The sequence below is a fragment of the Nelumbo nucifera genome, chromosome 2 (genome assembly GCF_055504915.1).
Source record: "Nelumbo nucifera cultivar China Antique chromosome 2, China Antique-T2T, whole genome shotgun sequence".
Lineage (NCBI taxonomy): Eukaryota > Viridiplantae > Streptophyta > Magnoliopsida > Proteales > Nelumbonaceae > Nelumbo > Nelumbo nucifera.
Window position 1 is genome coordinate 6,921,552 of NC_142650.1, and position 25,877 is coordinate 6,947,428.

General features: G+C 40.3%; 1 protein-coding gene across 2 annotated transcripts in view; it reads left to right on the plus strand.

Moving 5' to 3' along the window:
- Positions 1-25,877, plus strand: part of LOC104594775 (tRNA ligase 1) — a 160,968-nt gene that overhangs the window by 31,410 nt on the left and 103,681 nt on the right. For both annotated transcript variants that reach the window (XR_016082738.1, XM_010255245.3), the window contains exons 10-13: positions 11,189-11,253; positions 11,410-11,574; positions 11,684-11,844; positions 12,232-12,263. Coding sequence is in view for 1 of the 2 variants with exons in the window: in XM_010255245.3 (XP_010253547.1) it covers positions 11,189-11,253; positions 11,410-11,574; positions 11,684-11,844; positions 12,232-12,263 (423 nt within the window). In the remaining variant the exon portion in view is untranslated. The remainder of the gene's footprint in view (positions 1-11,188; positions 11,254-11,409; positions 11,575-11,683; positions 11,845-12,231; positions 12,264-25,877) is intronic.

Here is a 25,877-nt window from a genome sequence, read left to right on the forward strand (position 1 = left end):
GGAGATAGGCGATCATAGGATAAAAATTGGGAAATGCAGTGGGCTGTAGATGTGGTACAATGCCGTTTCCCTTTACAGACGACAATGGGAAGGTCAAGGTCGTCTGCAGGAGGTGAAGTGGCAACAATGGAAGGAGTCTCTGTGGGCCCTGGGACTGTAATACCTGGACTTGGAGCCGCAGAAGAGGTTGGAGCTGGCCTGGGCTGTTGATGACCGGGATCAACCTGCCTGCATCGCCTGTGATAGACTTTCAACTCCTGATCCCTCTGACCACCCTCACTATTGCAGCCCTCATCACCCAATGGAATAGGTAAGGGAACAGCCCCAAAAGTATTAACCCTATCCTCACTACGCTCCCCCTGAAGAAAAGGACCACTCTCACTGCTCTCCCCCTGAGGAGAAACCCGGGAATAATAGGGTGTCTCCTCAAAGAAAGTGACATCCATGGAGACAAACTTCTTCCCTGAGACAGGATCATAGCATCAATAACCCTTTTGAGTTTGTGCATAACCAAGAAAGATGCATTTGGAGGCTTTTGGTTCGAACTTGGAGTGATGGGGTTCGAGAAGCTGAACAAAATAGGTACAACCAAATGTTTTAAGGGGAACAATAAACAATTCCTCATTTGGGTATAGAAGGGAAAAAGGAGATTTCATATAAAGAACCCGGGAAGGAACCCGATTAATAAGATATACCGCCGTGAGGATAGCATCACCCCAGAAGCGAATAGGGACATTGGAGGAAAACATAATACTTTTAGCCACCTCCAAGATGTGCCTATTCTTCCTTTCTACAACCCCATTCTGCTGAGGTGTATGAGGGCAAGTGCTCTGGTGGATAACCCCATGATTAAGAAGGTAAGATGCCAATGGCTTAGCAAAGTATTCCTTTGCATTATCAGATCTAAGAACTTTGATCTTGGCATCAAACTGGGTTAGGATCATTTGGTGGAAGTTTTGGGTCAGGGCGGGAACCTCATCTCGTGAACGCATAAGATAAACCCAAGAAAACCGAGTATGGTCATCAATAAATAATAAAAAATATTTGTACCCACCCATAGAAGGGATGTGATATGGCCCCCAAACATCAGTATGCACAATATCAAAAGAACTATTACTCCTTTTATTACTCAATGAATAAGATTTTCTACAATGTTTAGCAAACTCACAACTTTCACATTTCAATTGGGACAACTCAACAGACTCAAACAAAGTAGGAAACAGACTCTTTAAGGACCGAAAAGACAAATGACCCAATTGGTTATGCCAAAGCATAACCGGACTCACAATCTGAGAAACAAGTGACTTCTTATCCACTGACTCTTCCCGACGAGAACTCTCCCCGAGCAGATAGATCCCATTCGTCTCACGGCCAGTCCCAATCACCTTCTTCGTCTCCAAGTCCTGAAAAACACATCGGTCAGGGAAGAAAGTTACTGAGCAATTCATATGTTTGGTAATACTACTAACTGAAAGAAGGTTAGTATCAAGCTTAGGAACATGCAAGACAGAAGACAAGGAGATAGTATCCGATAGCTTGATGTCATCCTTGCCAGAAATGGGGACAAGAGAACCATCAGCAATAGATACTTTAACCCTACCAGAAGACAAATGATAAGTGGTAAACAATGAAGGCAAGCTAGTCATATGGTCGGATGCACCTGAATCTATTACCCAATAGGGTTCAGTAGTACCTGGAGCTGAGGCATGGTAGGCTGAGGCTCGAGTACCTGAATGTGCAAAAGCAGATGTGGCAGGGGCTGATGGTGACTGCGGTGGCTGAGCTGAGTTCCCAACTTCCCTTTCCAACTGTATTAAAGCAGCCCGAACTGCAGCTAAGGTCTCTAAAGGTGTGCCTTTTGTGCCAGACGAGGATGCTGAATCAGTTTTCACGGCCACATGAGCATTACCCTTCTTGCTTCTCAACTTTGTCGGGACCAAATGAGGATGCAGTTTCCAACATGTTTCTTTTGTGTGTATGGGTTTCTTACAATGCTCACATACCACATCTCTTTTATCTTCCTTCTTTCTGTCCCTTTCTGAATCACCTCTTGATTTGGGTTTAACAAATACAAGGGCTGGTGTAAGAGGCTGAGGTTGCATCATGACTTTCCTCCTGGTCTCTTCACTATGCACTAAGGAGTATGCCTGGGAGAGAGTCACATTATCTCTGGTCAATATCTGTTGCCGCACAATACCATACTCTGAATTCAGACCTGCTAGAAACTCAAACGCCCTGTTTGTCTCGACTTGCTTTCTGTGGGTCTGTGCATCTTTGGGACTCTCCCACTCAAGAGTCTCTAAGTGATCAATCTCATGTCACAGGGACTTCAAGGTAGAGAAGTAGACCGAAACCGGTTTCTCTCCTTGTTTAAGAGTGTTCACTTCACATTTCAATTCATAAGCTCTGGCAACATTAAGGGGTTGGGAATAAGTTTCTTTCATAACATCCCATATCTCCTTGGCTGTCTTTGCCCACAAGTAATTTCGGCTGATATGAGGCTGCATAGAATTACACAGCCATGTCATAACCAAGTAGTTTTCTTGGACCCACTTGGTATACATGGGGTCTCCCTTGGAAGGTTCTTTCACATCTCCCAAGAGATACCCTAATTTACCCCTTCCCTCAATAGCCATCATGGCTGATTGGGCCCATTCCAAATAGTTTGATCCATCAAATCTTACGGTTGTAATCTGAAAACCTGTCTCAGAAACACTACCATAACTGCTGTTCCCAGAACTGCCTTCTGTCTGATTTTTAAACTCCATTTCGTTCAAGAACCAGTAGTCTCAAAAATTAGGGTTACTACAGTCGAAGAACAACACTTGGACTATCAATCACAATCAAAGATTAGTATAGAACTAATCTGTTTTCACGGTATATGTGCATGAAACTAGTATAAGTCTGATCTGAAACCAATTAGCGAACACAACAGTAACAGTCCGTACAGTTTTCACTCCTTAAAAGAGTTTGAAACCCCAAAAAAGATCTGAATGCAGTTTGGAGAATGATCTGATATGAAGAGAATGTTGTTCACTGCCTTCCAAGGTTACCCGAACCCTAGTCTTCTCTGATTCTTCCTGATCACCAACACTTTGCAACCGTGGCAAGTCTTTAGCAGCTGCTAAACCCTCTGGCGATCTCCAAGAATCAGTCAACGAACTCTACTTTCTCAGCTTCCAACCCTAGATGGTTCTAATGTGGTCGGTTGGACTAGATTCACATGAGAAACCCTAACCTTGCTTTGATACCATGTAGAAGTTCAAGACTGCTATCAGCCTTGAACCCTAATAGATTTCAGGTTCGAAAATAGAAGGAAAATGTAGAGAAGAGAAGAGAAAGAGAAGAGAGAACTGTAGAACACAAAGGGTTGAAAGGAGGGACAGAATCTGAATATTTTGCCGCCACCACTTCTACTCATTACATGGAAAGGACAGATCTGCCCTTAGTATTTACATAACAAATAGAACAAAATAAAACTGAAATAACCGATTGACCACCAGCTAACCTTAGGATGACTAGAACACATTCTACCCTACGAACACAGTGGGCCTATCCTTTCTATGTTATGTTCTTTTATTTTCTTGCCCAACTAAGGGCCTCCTTGTAATTATTCAAGTTTAACTTAATAAAATAGTGTTAGGGTGTAAGAGAAGAGAGTAAGGTTCGAAACTCTCATTCTTTGAACCCTTATTGCCGCCATCTTCTTCTTCACCTTCTACTCCATAGAAGAAGTATTTTCTGCTGTTCCTTTTTGATTTCTGCATCTATTCTAAACAGTCCCCCATTCTTAAGGACTGTTTTTTCTTCTTGGTATCAGAGCAGGCCTAAACTTGGCTTGCGCTCTCATGTAGTCCAGCTGACTACATGAGAGTGTTCTAGGGTTGGAAGTTTCAACTTGTGTCGCCAGATTCTTGGAGGTCATTGGAGATTGAAGAAAGTGCCCAAGATTCAAATCTCTTGGAGAGTGGTTCGGTGACCAGGAAGAATCAGAGAAAACAGGTCGGTTTCTGATTTGGAGCTTAAGTCAGAGATTGTAAGTTGTGCTCAGTTATTTCTGGGTTATCTTTTTTGTTCTGGACTGTTGAAGTGCTCGAAGGTTTTTTGAAAATTGTACAGCTATTCAGCTGTTTTTAATCTGGTTTAACCCAGAGATTTCTGGGTTGTTTTCATTCCTTTTCTGGACTGTCAAGTTGCCAAAATTCCTTGGGATTCAGTGCTGCGGGTTGTTGCTTCCTTGAGTTGTGTTTGGGCACCTGTACGGACTGTTCCTAAGCAGTTTTTTCACCTTTGACAATGGGGTCTTCTCTGTTGCCCACACTGTGTTTGTAAAAAGGCCTCTTCATCAATACAGACTGTTCTTTGCTCTTTTTGGGGTACTTTTTGGTAAGTACCTGGAATTTCTGTTTAGAAAAGGAGCTTGGACTGGGTTCACAGTGTTTGGAGGTTTTCTGATTATTTCTTGAAGGCCGAACCAAGCTGTTTAGTGTCTTGTGTAGTCAACAAGGTGCTGCTTTAGTCTTGGTTCTCACAGCTTCCAGGTGTGATTTGGTTTTGTGTATTGCTGCTTTGAGGCTGGTTTAACACAGCCCTTTCTCATCCTCATTCAGTACTTTTGTTGAAGTTGGTCGAAATCTTATTTGAAGTGTTTAAAGGGATGGACTCCTCAGAGATTGAAAATAAGAATGCTGCTGAATTCGGACAAGTTTAGGGGACTCCGATTGATTCTTTATTGACTGTGACCACAGTCAAGCTGGATGGATTCTTTATCCTGTTTATTGATGATTTTTCTCGGTTCACTTGGATTCCTGATGAAGTTCCAAGACTCGTGAGACAATTCCATGAATTTGTTCTAACCCAGTTTGATACCAGGACTAAAATTTTCAGATCTGACAATGCAAAAGAATATTTTGAGAACTTATCCTGCTATCTCTCAGACATGGGGGTTATTCATCACAGTTCCTGTGTTAGGACCCTAGAATAGAATGAAGTTGTTGAAAGAAAAAATAGGCATATTGTTGAAGTTGCAAGAAGTATTTTGTTTGCCTCACATGTTCCTACAAGGTTTTGGGGTGATGCTGTTCTCACTGCTACCTACCTTATAAACCGTATGCCATCCAGGGTTTTAGGGTTTAAGTCTCCCTTTAGTCTCCTTCATCCGGACAAGGACCTTTTTCCTATTCCTCTTCGTGTCTTTGGCTGCACCTGTTATGTACATATTCCAAGTGTCCAAAGGCATAAATTTGAACCAAAAGCCCACAAGTGTATCTTCCTTGGTTATTCCCCCACACAGAAGGGTTATTGTTGTTTTGATCCAAACACTGGCACTCAGTATGTCTCAATGGATGTCACCTTTGATGAGCTTTCTCCCCTTTATGGTTCTTCCCTAGAAGGACAATGTCCAAAGGGGGAGGATTTGTCACAGGTCTTTGCTCTTCCGCTTCCTGTACCTGTTGAATCTCCTATTGAGCCTCCTTCCTCACATGAATCAAAGGAGGATCAATCATTCCACTCTCCCTATCCCAGTGTTCATCCCCTTTTACCTCCTCGTCCTCTCTTTAATCCTAGGGTGTATCAAAGGCAAAGATCCAGAAATGAGCAGGTTGTTTCCCTTACAACAAATGAGCCTCATGCACTTCCAGTTACAGATGAGACAACAGGTACTGTTTCAGCCCCCCTTGGAGCCATCTTTCCCTGATCTTGATATTCCCATTGCTGTTAGGAAAGGAAAACGGAAGTGTACTGCACATTGCATTTCCAAACACCTTTCTTATAGTCTGTTATCCCCTTCATACTTTGCCTATCTCTCTTTTGTTGCCTCTAACCCTATTCCCAGGTCTGTGTCAGAAGCTCTAAATATTCCAGAATGGAGGGATGCTATGAGATCCGAAATTGATGCCCTACACAAGAATGACACTTGGGAAGTGGTTGATTTGCCTGAAGGGAATGATCCAGTTGGTTGCAAGTGGGTCTTTACCATCAAATCTGATGGCACCATTGAGAGGTACAAGGCCAGGCTGGTTGCAAAAGGCTATACACAGACATATGGGATTGATTATCTAGAGACCTTTGCACTTGTTGCCAAGATGACATCTGTGAGGGTTCTTCTATCTTTAGCTACTCACTCTGACTGGCCCCTTTATCAATTGGATGTAAAGAATGCATTTCTGAATGGTGAATTACATGAGGAGGTTTATATGTCTCTTCCTCCAGGGATGTATGGAACAGATATGAAAGGAAAGGTATGCAGGCTGAAGAAATCTCTTTATGGACTAAAACAATCCCTAGAGCATGGTTTGAGAGATTTAGAACTGCCCTTGTTAACTTTGGCTATGTACAGACACAGTCTGATCATACTCTTTTTGTGAAGAGGAGTGGACCTCTGGCAGTATACCTCATTGTGTATGTAGATGGTATTGTTGTGACTGGTAATGATGTTTCAGGAATTCATGATCTCAAATCTTTTCTCCATACAAAGTTTGAGATTAAAGATTTAGGGGAATTGAGATACTTTTTGACATAGAAGTTGTTAGATCCAAGGATGGGATTCTTATCTCCTAAAGGAAGTATGTTCTTGACTTTCTCTCTGAAACAGGGAAGATGGGTGCTAGACCAGTTGCTACTCCTATTGATATGAGTAATAAACTCTCTGCTTCAGATGGAACATTGTTAGAAGACAAAGGAGTCTTCCAAAGACTTCTTGGAAAATTTCTATACCTATGCATGACTCGTCCAGACATTGCTTGTGCTGTTAGTTGCATCAGCCAATTCATGCATGCTCCCCGAGACACTCATATGGCAGCAGCAGAGCGAATCCTGTGTTATTTGAAGGGCTCCCCAGGAAAGGGAATTCTATTTGCCAAACATGGTCATATGAAACTTGAAGCCTATACTGATGCTAACTGGGCTGGAAACATTGATGACAGAAGATCTACTTCTGGGTATTACCGCTTGGTGGCTGGTAATATTGTTTCTTGGAGAAGCAAGAAACAATCGGTTGTTGCTCGATCTTCAGTAGAAGCAGAATACAGAGCCATGGCACATGGAGTTTCTAAACTATTGTGGCTAAAATCATTGATGGAGGAACTGGTGGTTGAGCATGACAAGCCAATGATGTTATATTGTGATAATCAGGCTGCCATCAACATTGGTCACAACCCAGTGCAACATGATAGAACTAAGCATATTAAAGTCGATAGACACTTTATTCGAGAAAGAGTCTCTTCGGGTGAAGTATGTCTTCATTTCATAACCTCTGAAGGACAGTTAGCAGATTTTCTCACCAAGGGCATTCCCAAGGCAAAACTTCAGCATGATACTGGCAAGCTTGGCATGATTGACATCTATGCTCAGCTTGAGGGGGAGTGTAGAGAAGATGGGCCGAATGGCCCATAGGCTGTTTATTCTTTCAGTCTCCTTTTAGTCTCCTTCATCCGGACAAGGACCTTTTGTCTATTCCTCTTTGTGTATTTGGCTGCACTTGCTATGTACATATTCCTAGTGTCCAAAGACATAAATTTGAACCAAATTCTTGGCTATTCCCCTACACAGAAGGGTTACTGTTGCTTTGATCCAAAGACTGGCACTCGATATGACACAATGGATGTCACCTTTGATGAGCTTTCTCCCTTTTATGGTCCCTCTAGGGATGGGCATTGTCAAAAGGGGGAGGATTTGTCACAGGTTTTTGATCTTCCTCTTCCTGTACCTGTTGAATCTCCTACTGAGCCTCCTTCTTCCTCACATGAATCAAAGGAGGATCAATCTTTCCACTCTCCCTATCCCAGTGTTCATCCCCCCTTTACCTCCTCGTCCTCTCTTTAATCCCAGGGTGTATCAGAGGCAAAGATCCAGAAATGAGCAGGTTGTTTCCCTTACAACAAATGAGCCTCATGCACTTCCAGTTACAGATGAGACAACAAGTACTGTTTCAGCCCCTTTGGAGCCATCTTTCCTTGACCTTGATATTCCCATTGCTGTTAGGAAAGGAAAACGGAAGTGTACTGCACATTGCATTTCCAAACACCTTTCTTATAGTCTGCTTTCCCCTTCATACTTTGCCTATCTCTTTTCTGTTGCCTCTAACCCTATTCCCAGGTCTGTGTCAAAAGCTCTTAATATTCCAGAATGAAGGGATGCTATGCGATCCGAAATTGATGCCTTGCACAAGAATGACACTTGGGAAGTTGTTGATCTGCCTGAAGGGAAGGATCCAGTTGGTTGCAAGTGGGTCTTTACCATCAAATATCAGGCTGATGGCACCATTGAGAGGTACAAGGCTAGGCTGGTTGCAAAAGGCTATACATAGACATATGGGGTTGATTATCTGGAGACCTTTGCACCTGTTGCCAAGATGACATCTGTGAGGGTTCTTTTATCTTTAGCTGCAAACTCTGACTGGTCCCTGTATCAATTGGATGTAAAGAATGCATTTCTGAATGGTGAATTACATGAGGAGGTTTATATGTCTCTTCCTCCAGGGATGTATGAAACAGATATGAAAGGAAAGGTATGCAGGCTGAAGAAATCTCTTTATGGACTAAAACAGTCCCTAGAGCATGGTTTGAGAGATTTAGAACTGCCGTTGTTAACTTTGGCTATGTACAGACACAGTCTGATCATACTCTCTTTGTGAAGAGGAGTGGACCCCTGACAGTATACCTAATTGTGTATGTAGATGATATTGTTGTGACTGGTAATGATGTTTCAGGAATTAATGATCTCAAATCTTTCCTCCATACAGAGTTTGAGATTAAAGATTTGGGGGAATTGAGATACTTTCTTTGCATAGAAGTTGTTAGATCCAAGGATGGGATTTTTATCTCCCAAAGGAAGTATGTTCTTGACTTGCTCTCTGAAACAGGGAAGATGGGTGCTAGACCAGTTGCTACTCCTATTGATATGAGTAAAAAACTCTCTGCTTTAGATGGAACATTGTTAGAAGACAAAGGAGTCTTCCAGAGACTTCTAGGGAAACTTCCGTACCTATGCATGACTCGGCCAGGCATTGCATATGCTGTCAGTTGCATCAGCCAATTCATGCATGCTCCCCGAGACACTCATATGGTAGCAGCAGAGCGGATCCTGTGTTATTTGAAGGGCTCCCTAGGAAAGGGAATTCTATTTGCCAAACATGGTCATATGAAACTTGAAGCCTATACTGATGCTGACTGGGCTGGAAACATTGATGACAGAAGATCTACTTCTGGGTATTGCAGCTTGGTGGCTGGTAATATTGTTTCTTGGAGAAGCAAGAAACAATCTATTGTTGCTCGATCTTCAGCAGAAGCAGAATACAGAGCCATGGCACATGGAGTTTCTGAACTGTTATGATTAAAATCATTGATGGAGGAACTGGGGATCGAGCATGACAAGCCAATGATGTTATACTGTGATAATCAGGCTGCCATCAACATTGGTCACAACCCAGTGCAACATGATAGAACTAAGCATATTGAAGTCGATAGACACTTTATTCGAGAAAGAGTCTTTTCGGGTGAAGTATGTCTTCCTTTCATCACCTCTGAAGGACAGTTAGCAGATTTTCTCACCAAGGGCATTCCCAAGGCAAAACTTCAGCATGATACTGGCAAGCTTGGCATGATTGACATCTATGCTCAGCTTGAGGGGGAGTGTAGAGAAGATGGGCCGAATAGCCCATAGGTTGTTTATCCTTTTTTACTGTTTGTATTCCTTTCTGTAGTGGGCCTTATTCTGGGCCCATTCTTTCTAATGGTATGTTCTTTTAATTTCTTGCCCAACTGAGGGCCTTCTTGTAAATTATTCAAGGTTAACTTAATAAAACAGTGTTAGGGTGTAAGAGAAGAGGGTAAGGTTCAAAACTCTCTCTCTCTGAACCCTTTCTTGCTGCCATCTTCTTCTTCACCCTCTATTCTTAGAAGAAGTATTTTCTGCTGGTTCTTCTTGATTTCTGCATCTATTCTAAACAGTCCTCTATTCTCAAGGACCGTTTTTCTTCTAAAGACAAGTTAGAAGGTCTTTTTGCAGTTCTAGTATGTTTTGAAGTCATTCAAATTATATTGCCTTTTTTCCGTGTGACCCTCAAGATTTTTACTTTGTTGTGATCGAAGGTCTCATATTAAGTTTGATGTGATTCCATAATCCATACTTGATTTGAGAAGATGGGTGTGATTCCTTTATCTTAATATCATTCTCATTTTCAACATCTCTATTTGTTGTTGTTGTTGTTGTTATTGTATTTATGGAGATTCATTCATCCCAAGGCTATCTAGATCACAACAGTTATCAAATTCAAGATTTTCTAACAACTGGAGCAAGAAATACCTCTCAAAATATCATTATTCCTATCTGATCAACCTTCTGCAAGAAACTCCACCCACTTTCCAATAAAAGAACATAAACAGATTTTTTAAACCTGAATTTTCTGCTTGAAACTTATACTCAAGAATAAAATAATGAACATTTAGTCAACCTTTATCAAGATGCAGATTTGCAATTTACATTAAACGCAGAGACCATGACTGATCCACGAAAGAGTTTTTTTTTTGCACTTAAAGGAGAAATAATTCCTTTATATACATGTATTTTCTTCTTTATTTTTATTTCATTTTATAACAATTCATTGGTTTGTTATGGCTGAATTTCTTGTTGCCCTGCAAGGAATACAGAATGCAAATGAATTGAATATCTTAAACATGGTCATTGAAGGGGATTCAAAACTGGTGGTGGGGTGGCTGATTTATCTAGATTATATAATTTGGTGCTATAGAGATTAGATGAAGAAATTTAAATGTATCACTAGAAATATGAATTTGAGGATACAATGGGTGAGGAAATTGGCAAATGGAATGGGATGAATAGAAACTGTTTGTATTGGGCTCAAATAATAATGTAACTGTACTTGGGAGAGGTAGATTTGTGCCTCTCTAAGGTATGCTTGTAATGCCTTTATCTCTTGATTAATGAAGCTTGATTTTACTTATCAAATAAACAATTCTTTTGTTTGTTAGAGCCCTGTGCAATGATCACTTTTTTCCCTTGGTTTAAAATTTCTTCCTGTATTGACATATAAAATTGGGAACAGAAGAACATATTTAATTCTTTTCATATGTTCCATCTCTGAATGAATATTTCTTTGGAATAAGCACTATATTTTAATTTTGGGATTTGTGTCATATATCTTTTAAAATTCTGTCTTGAACTCCAGATGGTCATGACTTGGGACCAAGTCTGCGTGACATATGTGCAGCTAATCGGTCGGATGAAAAGCAGGTAAAATTTGTCTGCTTTCTTATATGGAATATGGTCTCTCTATTTTCTTCTCTGTCTCTATGTACATATATATTTTGCTTTGACTTATTTTGTCTCATGGTCTTGAAAATTGGGATGACTATTATTATTCCGTCATTTCCTTCTTGCTTTTTGTAGCAAATAAAAGCACTACTCCAAAGTGTTGGGACCTCCTTCTGTTCTAACTACTCAGACTGGTTTGGAAATGGAAATGGTTGTGTCCGTTCAAGAAATGCTGATCGATCTGTCATTTCAAAATTTTTAAAGGCTCACCCAGCCAATTTTTCTACCATCAAATTGCAGGTCAGGCCACATCCATTATAAACCAGCCTCCTATTGTAAGGCCTCACTTGTTGGTGGCTAGGCTCTTCATTGGCCTTCTAACAATGTATTTGTTTTTCAATTATTCCAGGAAATGATTCATATGATGAAATCAAAACATTATCCAGCTGCTTTTAAGTGTTACTGTAACTTTCACAAGTTGGACTTTATGGCAGATGATAATCTTCACTTTAAAATGGTTATTCATGTACACAGTGATTCAGCTTTCCGACGATATCAGAAGGAGATGAGGTCAAATTTTAATTTACATTTTTTACTACTGTAGAAGTGTTTAGAATTTAGAAATAACCTGCTGTATTGTATTACTAAGAGAGGGAAATACTGTAATTTTCATTTGTTTAAATGCATAAGTATATGATCTAGGGTGGGCCAATCTCTAAGGACTAACACACCCTATTCAATATCTTTCTCTCTTCTTTTTCTTTTCATCTTCTACTGATTACAACAGATTTTCCATAACAGCAATCAACTATTTTTATTGTCTAAGAACTAACTGAAAATCTGAAATGATTACTCATATTTGTCTATATCAAATTTAATTTAATAATTCCTTATCTCTCCATCATGAATAGTCCATTTTTGTTTTTTTTTAGATTAAAAAAATTTGGTGTGTTCCAGGTACAATCAGGGATTATGGCCATTGTATAGGGGTAAGATATCTGTCTTTTAAGATTCGATTAAGCTGGTTATCATTTAAGCATCATTTTTTTAGCTTGATGGTCTTGAAGTTATTATCAAATTATCATGGTCTCGACGATGTAAATAATTAATTTTTCTAGTTTGATAACTTTGAAGCTATTACCAAATTGTAAAGTGTTTTCTTAAGTGATTGATGAGGTAGATAGTGGACTTAGGAGTATCATTGGGGGATAATAACAAGAAGCAACATGGAATCAATTGTTTTGGGGTTACACAAGGGAGGACTTGTAAAGTATTTCAAAAATGGTTGGGTAGCAGGACTAACCCAATTAATTGGAACACTTGATTTGTACATTATTCTTTAACAATACTTAATAAAATGTTGAGTTGTTTCTGGTAAAAAAAATTGTCATCTCAATCCTTCTTTTTTGAAGTCAAATTACTGCCAATAACTTTGTCTAATCTCTTTTTCTTCATGGAATGTGTGGGAGGTCATTCTCCTGCTGAAATAAGGACTTTTTTTAGGGAGGTGGTTTAAAAAAAGATAACACTTGTGATCTGATTAGGTAGAAGAATTACAGCTAGTACGTTTTCCTCCATGTGTTCATGGAATCAAGGAATTGTTAAAATCACTTTTTTCTCCTTATTATCTTTGTAACCCAGATCAGAATCGATCTCTTTGAAATCCTTTAGGAACAATACCCCTTTAGTTGAGACATACAGGACATATAGCTGACAGCCTACTGCTGCATATACAGCAAGCTACATATGATTTATCTTCCGATTTATTGTAAACCTTGACATTTTGACTGCTCCATTCTCAAATATTTTTGAGTAGGAATCTTTCACTTTCTCTTTTCTAGTTTCTTTTCTTGTGAAATTTGACTGTAATTAAAATTTGCTAATCTGACTTCGCCATGTGGCCCGTGCCCTGTCACATCATGATATTCTTCTTTTTGCCACTGACCCCAATAGCTCCTTCTCCAAGCTCGGCAGCAACCAAACTTTAGAACTTATCCCTCCATGAAACACTTAGATCATCCGTAGAATTTTCTCAGGGTTTTCACTGTGAACCTTTATAATTGATACCCTCATGTTTCGAAGGGTTTGCTTCACTATATCTACCTCTACCAAGCTACAACAGGATTCCCCTATTCTCCTAAGGGTATGCTCAGATCATAGATTGAATGAGATTCTTAATATCCCTATCATTATGGTCTTTAGTGGATGGTGTAGTTGCCATGAGTTTGCTGCAGGACTGATGGAGCTGCCTATAAACCATAAGGATCCATTAGGCCCAGCCCATTAAGTACGGATATACTTGAGGACCTCGCAAACAGACCCAATACTTGCTTGTGATGTAATCAGAAATGTATAAATAGGTCACCGAGTAATGGAAATGCATAGAAGAGTTTTCCCTCTAAATCTCTCTCTCTCTCTCTCTCTATTTCAGGAGGAAGAGTTTCCTTCAAAGAAGACTCTTGAGATCAGCAGTATCTCATAAATTTTGGTATCAGAGCTAGATTTGAGATGACCATCACTAGATCAACGCCCATGGAGGAGCGAGTTGACCGGATCAAGGTAGATTTGCTTAAGTTCATTGGAGATCTATGTGAAATGGAGATTCTGTCAGTGATCATGTCATAGTGTGAGAAGATGGACACTACAATAGGAGGTAAGGAGAGCCATTCAAAAGGATCCAATTAGGGCAGTGCACGAAGGTTTGGTGGAAAATCTTCTTGATCAGTCAAGATGGATTTTCCAACCTTCACTAGCTAGGGTCTTCTCTCTTGGATCTATTGTGCAAAGAGATGCTTTGAGTTTCAGGAGGTACCAAGCCATTAATGAGTGGCGATGGCCTTAATTCATATGGATAGAAAAGCAATCCACTGGTTTGGACCTTCCAGCTTTGAAGACTTTGATGAGGCACTATCCAAAGTATGACAAGTTGGACCAGTTCTAGACTATTAAGTGGAATTTGAGAGATTAGCCACAAGGGTTCATAGGTGGCTAGAAAAAGTTCTTGGTGTCTGCTTCTGAAGAATAGGTTGAGGAAGAACCATAAATGTCAAACCTTTATTGTGGGAAAGGTGAATTTCAAAAATTCTTGAAATCAACCCAAGAGAGATTGGATCTCTCATGAGAAACAATTTTCCCCTAGGATCGATCTAGAATATCATGCCAAATTAATTCCTGTAATTGGGTGGAATTTTACCTCATACAAAGTCCACAAAAGCAACTCCCTAGGTGGTAGTCATGCCCAAAGAATCAAGTCCAAAAGATCCCCAAATCTGAAGATGGCACAGCCCAAAATTGGAGATCAAATTGCTAGTTCAAAGTGAGAATTGATGTTAACAGCTTTACACCCTCCAAGCTTGATCAAATCCAACAATGGTGCTTTGTCTTTTTCACTCAAAAGGCTCTTTTCTGTAAAGACTGAGGTGGGAGAAGAAGAAAGGTGCGCCTTTTCCCTTGGATTGAATTAGGGTTGTTCTAGCAAGAAATCTCTTCTTGATTGTTGTTGAGAAAGTTGAGGCAAGGGTGTTTTTAGTCTTTTCCTCTTCTCTTTGTATTTGGGTGCCCAAGTAGGTGTTAGACAGTTTATGTATGCCCTTAGCTTCAATCTGATTTGATGTACTTTTGTTATTTAGTGGAAATAAATAAAGTGCATGTTTGATTCATGTTGTTTGGTTTAATTCTGTGCAAAACCCTAAAACTGGACATTTATAGAGATTCATGTTAGTTTTAAATGTTCAGAGCCGTTGGATAAGTCTGGGGAGATTTATCCTGCCAAGGCTGATGCTGGTGTGCCACCAAGTGTTGGGATGGCCTGTCTCAGCCATCAGGGTAGGACCCGAGGCACATGCAGTATGGGATTACTTGAATCCTTGAACCGGACTAGATTTCTAGTCTTGCCCTGGACCTTGGAGATAGATGGGCAAAACTGGAAAGTTACACCTGACCCCTAGACTTGATTATGACACTTCACTAGGTGCTGGATTAGGCTGCCTTTGATATGCCAATCAGTGAGATCCTTAGCGGGGATCAAAACCTGGGTATGTTGGGGCAGTTTGAGAATTCATCTGAGTGGGTGGTCATAGTGACAGAATCAGCCACTTTGTCGGACAAAGGGTAATGATCGGGAATGCACTCTCTCTGATGGAAACCAAACTGCCGGCAGTGGATTTCAATCGTTGGAATTTTGTTTTGCAAAATTAATATACTTATATTATATGTACGGTTTCAAAATGTTTGCAAATGGTTTTAATTCCCGGGATCCATGTGAGAGGGAGGTGCGGCACTGTTCCTTGCAGCCGAGGGAGAGGTCCTCTCTTGTCGGGCAGTGCTTGATCATTAAGGGCTGAGAGGTTAAGTGTAAGACCATTTAGGATAATACCTGATGGGCTAATCTTGCACCTGCCCACAGTCCCTGGATTTTTATAAGATGGCTTGGCCCAGGGACCACTTAATGTAAGTGTTGGGCCCATGGGGTCCATATGATGGACTCAAGGGGTTCATTGAGCTTTTCAGTGAATTCGGCTGGGCCTTGTATTAAAGGCTGGGCCGAACCCATGTGGCTGGTGTGTAGATCAATGCTTGGGTCCCACGCCATACAAAGAAGCCCAACTGGGCAGCAGATTGGAAACTAATTAAACACTGAATACTTAATGGGCCAAAAGCCCATTTCGAACTGGGCTGATATGATCACCCAAAGATGGGGCGAATCTGAGATTAATGTTAGTGAAAAGGATGGGGCTTTTAACCTTATCCACTCTGGGAGACCAAATTCAAATCAGATTTGAATCTGGTAACCTCCTGATAAGATCAGGAGTAAACTAACTTTATCTGTAGAAAGGATTAAGATTATCCCCTATCCAAATACTGATTTGGATTGGGATAACTCCTGATTTAGGAGGTTTCTTAATCAAGAAGAAAAGAGGAGAAACCCTAAGAAAATACATCAGATTTCGAACCACCTTTTTGGATACACAAGGGATACCTTCTGCGAATTTTTGAGATCAGATCTCATACTCTCCAAAAAAAGGAGAAAAAGCAGTTCAGCTTTTTCGGTTTTGGTTCTCTCCTGCCGCCGCCATCTGCCATTGCAAGATTGGATCTTTGCAGAAAAGAAAGTCAAGAAATCTGTTCTTGACATCAGTCTTGCAAGAAAGACTGAAAAGGTTACAGTGTTTAGTTCTTCCAGAGGATTCTTGTGAAAGATCCAGTGTGTAGGACGCACCCTGTTGGTTCTGTTCCATCCACAGCTGTGTCATCTTCAGCAGGAACAGATCTTGGAGCATTCTTTGGGCGTGAACACCAACTTTGGGAGATACTGTTTCTCCGGATCAGGTATATTCCTCCCATTTACCTTTTGGTACAGATCTTGTTTGATTATGGTTTAAGTAGGATCCTTGAATATTGTATTCTAAATTTAGGGAATATGATTCCCAGTTGGGAGAAGGTAGGAAATTTTTTTTGAAATTCGCCCACCCATTCCGCAACCTTTATGGCATCCATTAGATGGATCCTACCATTCTTTCAGTAGGAACTCCTTGTAATTTTTTGTTTCAAAATATAAAGTGCCTTTTGAGGGTGTGAATAGTAACTGAACCACACCTCTCGACACATTCTTCTTCTTCTTCTTCTTCTTCTTTCTCTCTCTCATACAAACCCTAGATTTGCAACACTAGTTTCACAACTTGGTACCAGAGCAGGTAAAGGCACTTGGGAATACCTTCCTTGCTGACTCTCTTCCACGAGATGAACTGCTGATGTCAGACTACTGCCGGATGATGTCAGCAGTTTGTACAAGTGTCAGCGGTAGTACATGAATCCTACATGGTTTGATTCGCCCTGATCTTAGAAGATTTTTGGTATGACTCTTGTCTCTGTTCGAAGCTTCTATGATTCTTAGTGGCCTTTTCAAGTAGAAAATTGTAGAAATTCCAAATGTGATGTCGAGCCTTATACACTATGTTTAACCAGTTTTTTTACTGCAAAACCTAGACCACTCAGGTTGTTTTTCACTTTGGGAGAAACGGGAACTGGTCACATAATTTCTAAGCCCTGGACAATATTTGGGAGATTTTCTTCTCCCTTTATTTTGCTGCCAACCTAGTTTTTTTTGGCTTTTTTTCTCTTAACCGTGTGGTGACCTAGTTTCTTGGGTCCTTAACTATGGTTAAGTATTGGGGGCTCCTTTTTGGTTGATGTGTAAGTGTTTGATAAAATATGGAATCATCTAAGGGTGTACAGATGCGAAGTGTTGACATTTCTAGTGGTATGATAACTACTATTAAACTTGATGGAACCAACTTTTTAGAGTGGTCCCAATCTGCCAAACTTACCATCACTGGGAGTGGTAAACTGGGATTCATCACAGGAAAGGAGGTGAAGCCAAACCTGGAAGATCCGAAATATGCAAAATGGGAATAGGATAACTTCCTTGTAATGTCATGGTTGATTTGCTCAATGCAACCTCATATTGCCCAAAACTACATGTTTCTTCCGACGACTAAAGATATTTGGGATAGAGTTGTTGCCACCTATTCCCGTGTTAACAATACTACTAGAGTGTCCCAGCTTTGGAGGGAAGCTTGCAGTATGCGTCAGGGGGAGAGATTTGTTGCTATGTATTTCTCTTCTACATTCTATCTGGGAAGAAATGGATCACCTAAAGATGGTGAAATATCGAAAGTACATAAAGGAGAATAGTCTTTGATTTCTTGGTTGGCTTGAATCTAGAGTTTGATTTTGTCAAGCAATCTATTCTTAGTGCCGGAATTGCCTCTCTTGCCTCTGTGCACTCCCTTGTACAAGGGGAAGAGAGTAGAAGGACAACCATAATTTAACCTCCTATGATTGATCACTTTGCCTTTATGTCATCTCGATCCAAGCAAAATACTAATAATCACCCTATTACTAAGAAGGTTGAGGATGTGGTTTGTGATTATTGCAAGAAGCCAAGATATACTAAGGAGTTGGAAGCTCAATCCTCATTTAAAACCGAAAAAATACAAAATGGGAAGAAGGGAAATGCTCACTTGGCTATAGTTGGTAATGATTCTCAACCTTCTGATGTTCTTGACTCCTCTGATGTAATGGACAAACTCAAGAATATACTCTTGCAGTTGGAAAAGGGTGGTACATCCTCCTCATCTGGTTCTAGATCTAGTAATCCCTCTAGTTCATACATCAAGACAGGTATTGGCACTTGCTTGTTCCACATCTTTTAGTCCATGGATTGTAGACTCTGGGGCCAGTGCCCATATGACTAGTAAGCCTTCACATTTTACCTCATATAAATTAACCCCAGGGAAGGGCAAGTTTATTATTGCTTATGGGTCTCAGACCCCTTATTTCAGGTTAGGGTGAAGTCAAACTCACTCATAAGAGTTTGTTGTCTGTTGTTCATGTGTCCCAGTTACATAAGAGTTTGTTGTCTGTTAGCTCTCTAACAAAATCCCATAATTTCTTAGTGACCTTTTTTTTCCTTCCCATTGTGTTTTTCAGGACCTGAGCACAGGGAAGATAATTGGAAGTGGGCATGAAGTTGATGGAGTCTACATCTTTGATGGACCTTCAGAGCATGGATTATCGAGCCAGACTGAGTCTTGCTCAAATGAGAAAATGAGTCCGTTGGAATGTTAGTTTTGTTTCTTATGTTTGTATCTTGCTGAGTTAGGGTCCGTTTGGACTAGTTAAAACGGTTTTTTTCTTTTTTTTTATGCTGTAACTTAAGTAGGGGCATAAGGGTCCTTTCCCTTCTAATTATGGTCGCCGTATATTTATTAATATAAACTGGCGCCACCAGTCATAGTTGTTGACTTCAAATCTCTCTCTTCTCTTCTCTCTTCTCTCCTCTCTTCCTCTTCTCTTCTCCTTCCTCTCTTCTCCTCTGTTCAATTGTTAATATGGTATCAGAGCGGTTTTGCTAGGCCTATGAGCAGATAGAACAAGTTTCAACCTGTTGTCTTCTTCAACTGAGATCAAAAGTACAGACCTATAACTGGTACAGATTTTTTTTAGTATTTTTTTTATCTTGGTTGTGTACCAAGAAGAAACCATATGAATCCAGATTGCTGAATGTCTTCTGAGAAGCTGTGAGGTTTGAACCTCTTTTTTTTTTATAGATTGTATGATCCCATATCTGAGAATTCAGATCTGTAGGTCGTGGATGACCTGATTTTTTACCCCTTGTGGTGTAACCGTACTGGTCTATGACCCCTCCTAGCAGTTGATGTGCTTGGGTGGTCTAGAAGTTGGTGGAGTGTGACTACTAGGTCAATTCAGCTCTGAGATCACCCTAAATCTTGCCTTTTTTGGACAATCTAAGCTGGTTTGTGGTCAGATTGTGTCCATATTGCAGTGTGTGCATGTGGGCTTCATCCTTGGTGTGTTTCTACGACTGTTTTTTGGTGATAGGAGGGATCATAAGGTGTGTGTAAGGTCTACCTATTCAGAACAAAGATACTTTGCAAAGATATGTCAATTACAAGCTGAATCCTCTACTTGAAAGTAGGGGGAGAGGAGTCTCTCGGTGTACTATTCAGATCTGACATTAATTTGGAAGGAATTGGATCATTATCAAAATGTGAATTGGAAGTGTGATGAGGATGCAAAGGCCTACAAATCACTTGTTTCCTAGCAACGGGTGTTTGCTTTTCTTTTGGGGCAGAATCCTACATATGAATCCATGAGGGTACAAATCTTAGGAAGTAAGAACCTACCTTCAGTTCAAGAAGTTTATGCCCTAGTTCAGTCTAAAGAGAGTAGAAGAAGTGTGATGAATTGTACAGAAGGGGAACCGATTGCACTAGCTGTCCAAGGGGATACAAGTTCAAATATTGAAGGTTCTTTTAAAAAGGGTGATTCGTAGAAGAGAGTGGATGACAAAGACAAACTTTGGTGCACTCATTGTCAAAAGTCTAGGCACACTAGAGACACATGTTGGGATCTTCATGGCAAGCCTAAATGGGCTTAGGAATTGAGTAAGAAGTCTGATCCGAGTAAGAAGCCAACCCAGCAGAGTCAGAAGAAATATAACTCAGCAAATGTGGCATCTCAAGAGACTAGTCCCATGGTACCCCAAGAGTGAAACTCTGGTTCTGACCCCAAGGAAGAGATCATCAACTCCTTTCATGACCACTTGGAATTATATGGTAGGAAACTTCGCCAGATGGATTCTGGCCCTATTCCTTTTACCTCCTTTGCGTTTACATCAAGTAACATTGCCACTGCTTTCCATGTGTCATCTCATACATCTGATTCCCCTTGCATTATTGATTCTGGAGCCTCAAACCATATGACTGGTAAGTCAAATTTATTTTAGGCATATAGCCTCCTCTTTGGGAGAGATAAGGTGAGGCTGGCTGATGGGTCTTTTGTCACCATAACTGGTCAAGGAACCATCTCCCTTCCTCTTGGTCTTACCCTCTCTAATGTGTTGCATGTTCCTAAATTACCTATCAATTTACTTTTCATTAGCAGTATTACTCATTCCTTGAATTGTTTAGTGACCTTCTTTCCTTCTTCCTGTGTGTTTTAGGATTTGACCTCAGGGGAGACGATTGGTAGAGGAAGCATGGTGGATGGCCTCTACGTGTTGGAGAATAAAAGCCGGTCCTATGGCCATAGAGTCCTTAAGTTCATCTAGTGAGAGTCATGCCTATTTGTGGCATAGTCGTCTTGGTCACCTTTCGTTTGAGTCTTTAAAACTTGTGTTTCCTGAGTTATTCAAGTCTTTGTCAGTTAGTAAACTGCAGTGTTAGACGTATCAATTGAGCAAACATTGTAGAAATTCCTTTCCTTTAAGAAATAAAAGATCTGAATTTTCTTTTCATATTGTCTATTTTGATGTTTAGGGCCCTATTTCTCTACCTACTAAGACTGGATATAAATATTTCATTATTTTGATTGATGACTACTCTAGATATACTTGGGTTTATCCTATGCGATCTAGAGATGAAGTGTTAAAGATTGTGAAAGACTTTCAACGAATGGTTTTCACTCAGTTCCAAACTGAAATTCATATTTTCCAGTCGGACAATGCAAAAGAGTACTTCCATAGTGATCTTACAGAGTTCTTTGCTTCGTGTGGATCCCTTCATCGAAGCTCGTGTGCCAGGATACCTCAACAAAACAGTGTTGCTGAAAGGAAAAATCGTCTTCTACTCGATGTAGCTTGTGGTATATTACTTCATATGAATGTTCTGAAATGTTTTTGGATGGATGCTGTTATGTGTGCTGCATATATCATCAATCGTATGCCATCTCGATTACAATAGTATAAGGCCCCACATCAACTTTTGTTTCCTATAGCTCCGCTATCCCCCACTCCAATGCGTGTCTTTGGGTGTCGTTGCTTCGTTCATGACTTGTCTCCTACTCGCGGTAAACTCGATCCCCGTGCCAATCCTTGTGTTTTTCTTGGTTATCCATTATCTCAAAAGGGTTACCATTGCTATGATCCTACTTCACGCAAGTACTATGTATCCATGGATGTATCATTCTTTGAGAGTCAACCTTTCTTCTCGGTTTCTCCTCAGGGGGAGAGTAGGTTTGAGGAGAAACACACTCAGGTTCAACTACCTCCTCTTCCTGACCATTTCGGTCTCTTAGTTCAAGATCCGTGGAACATGAAACTATGCAACCAATATCATCAGACTCTCTAGAGGTAGATCCTTCTCATCAGCCAGGTACACTTGTTCCCATTGATATGCCTAAACCTCTTAACATTGATCCTCCTGTTGTTAATGATCTTGATGTTATTATTGCTAAGAGAAATGGTGTTAGATCTCGTACTACTAATCATCCTATCTCTCACTTTGTTCCTATGATCATAGTTCACCTTCATATTGTGCATTCCTTTCCTCTATTGACAGTGTCTCTGTTCTTAAGAATGTAGTAGAAGCTCTATCCAAACTTGAATGGACAGATGCAATGAAAGAAGAAATTAATGCCTTACACAAAAATGACACCTGGGAGTTAGTGGATCTTCTTGAAGGGAAGGAACTAGTGGGTATTCACTGTAAAGCATAGAATTGATGGTTCAGTAGAAATGTACAAAACTAGATTGGTGGCCAAAGGGTTTACACAAGTGTGTGGAGTAGACTATGTAGAGACCTTTGCTCCAGTAGCCAAGATGAATTCAATTAGATTCCTCCTCTCACTGGCAGCTAGCCTTGACTGGGAACTTCATCAGTTGGATATCAAGAATGCATTTTTGAATGGTGACCTAGAGGAGGAGGTTTACATGACTCAACCTCCTGGTTTCTGTGCCAAAGGTAGTGAGTAGAATGTGTGCAAGTTAAAAAAATCATTTTATGGGTTGAAGCAATCACCTCAGGCCTGGTTTAGTAGGTTTCATTTAGCTGTACAACAGATGGGATTCAAGCAATGTCAGTCAGATCATACTTTGTTTGTGAAGAAAGGTGAAAGGAAAGTTGCAGCTTTAATTGTGTATGTTGATGACAGTAATCACCGGAGACTGGAATATTGAAATACAGAAGCTGAAGAAATTCCTAGCCACTCAATTTGAGGTGAAAGATCTAGGTCCCTTACGTTATTTCCCTGGAATTGAAGTTGCCCTCTCAAAAAAGGGCATCTTTATTTCCCAAAGGAAATATGTATTGGATCTATTAGAGGATACAGACAAGTTGGGAGTGAAACCAATTGATTCACCCATTGAACCCAACCATCAGCTAGGAGACAGTCAGGAATGTTTGAAAGATGTGAAAAAGTTCCAGAGACTTGTAGGGAGACTCTTATATTTGTCTATGACCAGACTTGATATTGCCTATGCAATGGGTGTCCTTAGTTCATGCATAACCCTAATACAACTCACTTTGAAGCTATAGAAAGAATCCTTAGATACCTCAAGAAGTTCCCAGGAGCTGGTTTGCTTTTCCAAAAACATGGGCATTTGAAAGTGGAGGTGTATACAAATGCTGGTTGGGCAGAGGCAATCGATGATAGAAAATCTACCAGTGGGTATTGTACTTTTGTGGGAGGAGACCTAGTCACTTGGAGAAGTAAGAAGCAAAGTGCGGTGGCTAGATCCAGTGCTGAGGCAGAATACAGAGCTATGTCTCATGGAGTTGCTGAAATTATGTGGATAAAAAACTTGTTAGGAGAGCTAGATTTTGTAGTTAATAAACCTATGTCTACTGTGACAAGAAAGCTGCTATCAATATCGCTGCTAACATAGTCCTCCTTGATAGAACAAAACATATTGAAGTGGACAAGCATTTTATTAGAGAAAAACTTGTGAGCGGAGAAGTGTGCACTCCTTATGTCAGTTTAGAGGAACAACTTGCAGACATTTTCACCAAGGGCCTTCATCATGTGCGGCACAATAATTTGTGTGACAAGTTGGGCATGATTGACCTCCATGTCCCAACTTGAGGGGGAGTGTTGGAATGTTAGTTTTATTTCTTATGTTTATATTCTGCTGAGTTAGGGTCCGTTTGGACTAGTTAGAATAGTTTTTTCTTTTGTTTTTTTTTATGCTGTAACTTAAGTAGGGGCATAATGGTCCTTTCCCTTATAATTATGGTCGCCCTATATATATCAATATAAACTGGCACCTCTAGTCATAGTTGTTGACTCCAAATCTCTCTCTTTTCTCCTCTCTTCCTCTTCTCTTCTCCTTCCTCTCTTGTCCTCTATTTGGCTGTTAATAGAGTCTTATGAAATTATGGCATTGTCGTCTTGGTTATATGTCTTTCAATTCTGTAAAACTTTTGTTTCCAAATTTATTTGACTCAGTGTCAAAGTTGAACATTGAATGTAAAGTTCGTTATCTATCAAAACAATGTAGAACTACATATTTTGCGAGTAGTAAAAGGAGTAATGTTGCTTTTCATTTGACCCATACTGATGTTTGGGGCCCATATGCTATCCCTTGCATGGGTGGGTATAAATACTTCATCCTCTTCATTGATGACTACAGTCAGTATACATGGCTCTACTTGATGAAAAGTTAAGATGAAGTTCCTATGATGGTCCAAAACTTCATGAATATGGTAGAGATACAGTTTGAGAAAAGAGTTAAGATAATAAGATTTGACAATGCCAAGGAATACATTGAACATTGTTTGCATAGATTTCTTGAAGATTGGAGCATTATTCACCAAAGTTCATGTAGCCATACTCCACAACAAAATCGGGTAGCTGAAAGGAAGAATAGGCATGTGGTTGAAGTTGTTCGAGGTTTATCGTTCCAGACTCATGTTCTAACCCGTTTTTGGTGTGATGCTATTGAGACAGTTGTGTATCTCATCAATAGACTTCCTTCAAGAATCCTTAATCTTCAGCCTCCTTATCAACTTCTCTTTCCTGATGAACCTCCTTTTAATCTCCCCCTTAAATCTTTGGTTGTGTTTGTTTTTTTCATTATATGAGTCCTTCTCGGTGTAAGTTTGACCCTAAGTCAGTTAAATGTGTCTTTCTTGGTTACTCTCCTATCCAGAAAGGTTATAAATGCTTTGATGCTCTCTTTGGAAAGAGATGTCTCTAAGGATGTTACCTTTTTGGAGTCCTCTTTTTTCCAATCATCTCGTCCTTCTTTTCACGGGGAGAATGCAAGTGAAGATCGGACTCCTTTCTGCCTTCCTGTCCTTGTCTCTTCTACTCCTCCTCTTCCCTCTCTCTCTGTAACGACGGTATTCCTTCTCCTTCTCCTCTTTCTCTTGTGTATTGGCCTCGGTCCTGGCAGCAATTTTTTATCTTGCACAGTAAGAGGGTGGCTCTTGAAATTGAATGCTCATCACAATCTGATCTCTCAGACTCAGGTAATCTTGAACCTCTTGATAATTCTATTACTGATCTTGACCTTGGCCTTCCTATTGCCATTTGAAAAGGGAAGAGGACATGTAGCAAGTATCCTATTACTAACTATGTGTCTTATGATGCTCCCACCTTTTTATTGTGCCTATATTTCTACTATTTCTTCTGTTTCCATCCCTTACAGTGTTACAGAGGCAATGCAGTCCCCTCGCCGGAAGGAAGCTATAAACCAAGAGATGGAGGCCTAATAAAGAACTAGACTTAGGAGGTTGTTCCTTGTCCTAAGGATAAGATTCCTATTGGGTATAAGTGGGTCTACACCGTTAAGCACAAGGCAGATGGCTCAATTGAAAGGTACAAGGCTCAACTTGTAGCCAAAGGATACACACAAACTTATGGCATTGATTATTTGGAAACCTTTGCTCCATTTGCTAAAATGAACTCTATTCGTGTGATTATGTCTCTTGCTTCCCATTACTCTTGGCCTTTATATCAAATGGGTGTGAAGAATGCCTTCCTTAATGGGGACTTACAAGAGGAAGTGTATATGGACTTACCACTTGGGGTAAGCTTTCCTAACAGTGAAGGAAAAGTTTGCCGCTTGAAGAAGTCCTTGTATGGGTTCAAGCAATCTCCTAGAGCCTGGTTTGATAAGTTCAAAAATGCTATCTTAAAGACTGGGTTTTCTCAATCTCAGGTAGATCATACTTTATTCATTAGAAAAGTTGATGAAAGAGTAACAACGTTGATAGTATATGTTGATGACATTGTTGTGACAGGCGGCAATATCACAGGTATCTCCTAGTTAAAGTCATTCCTTGCTTCATAACCTGAGA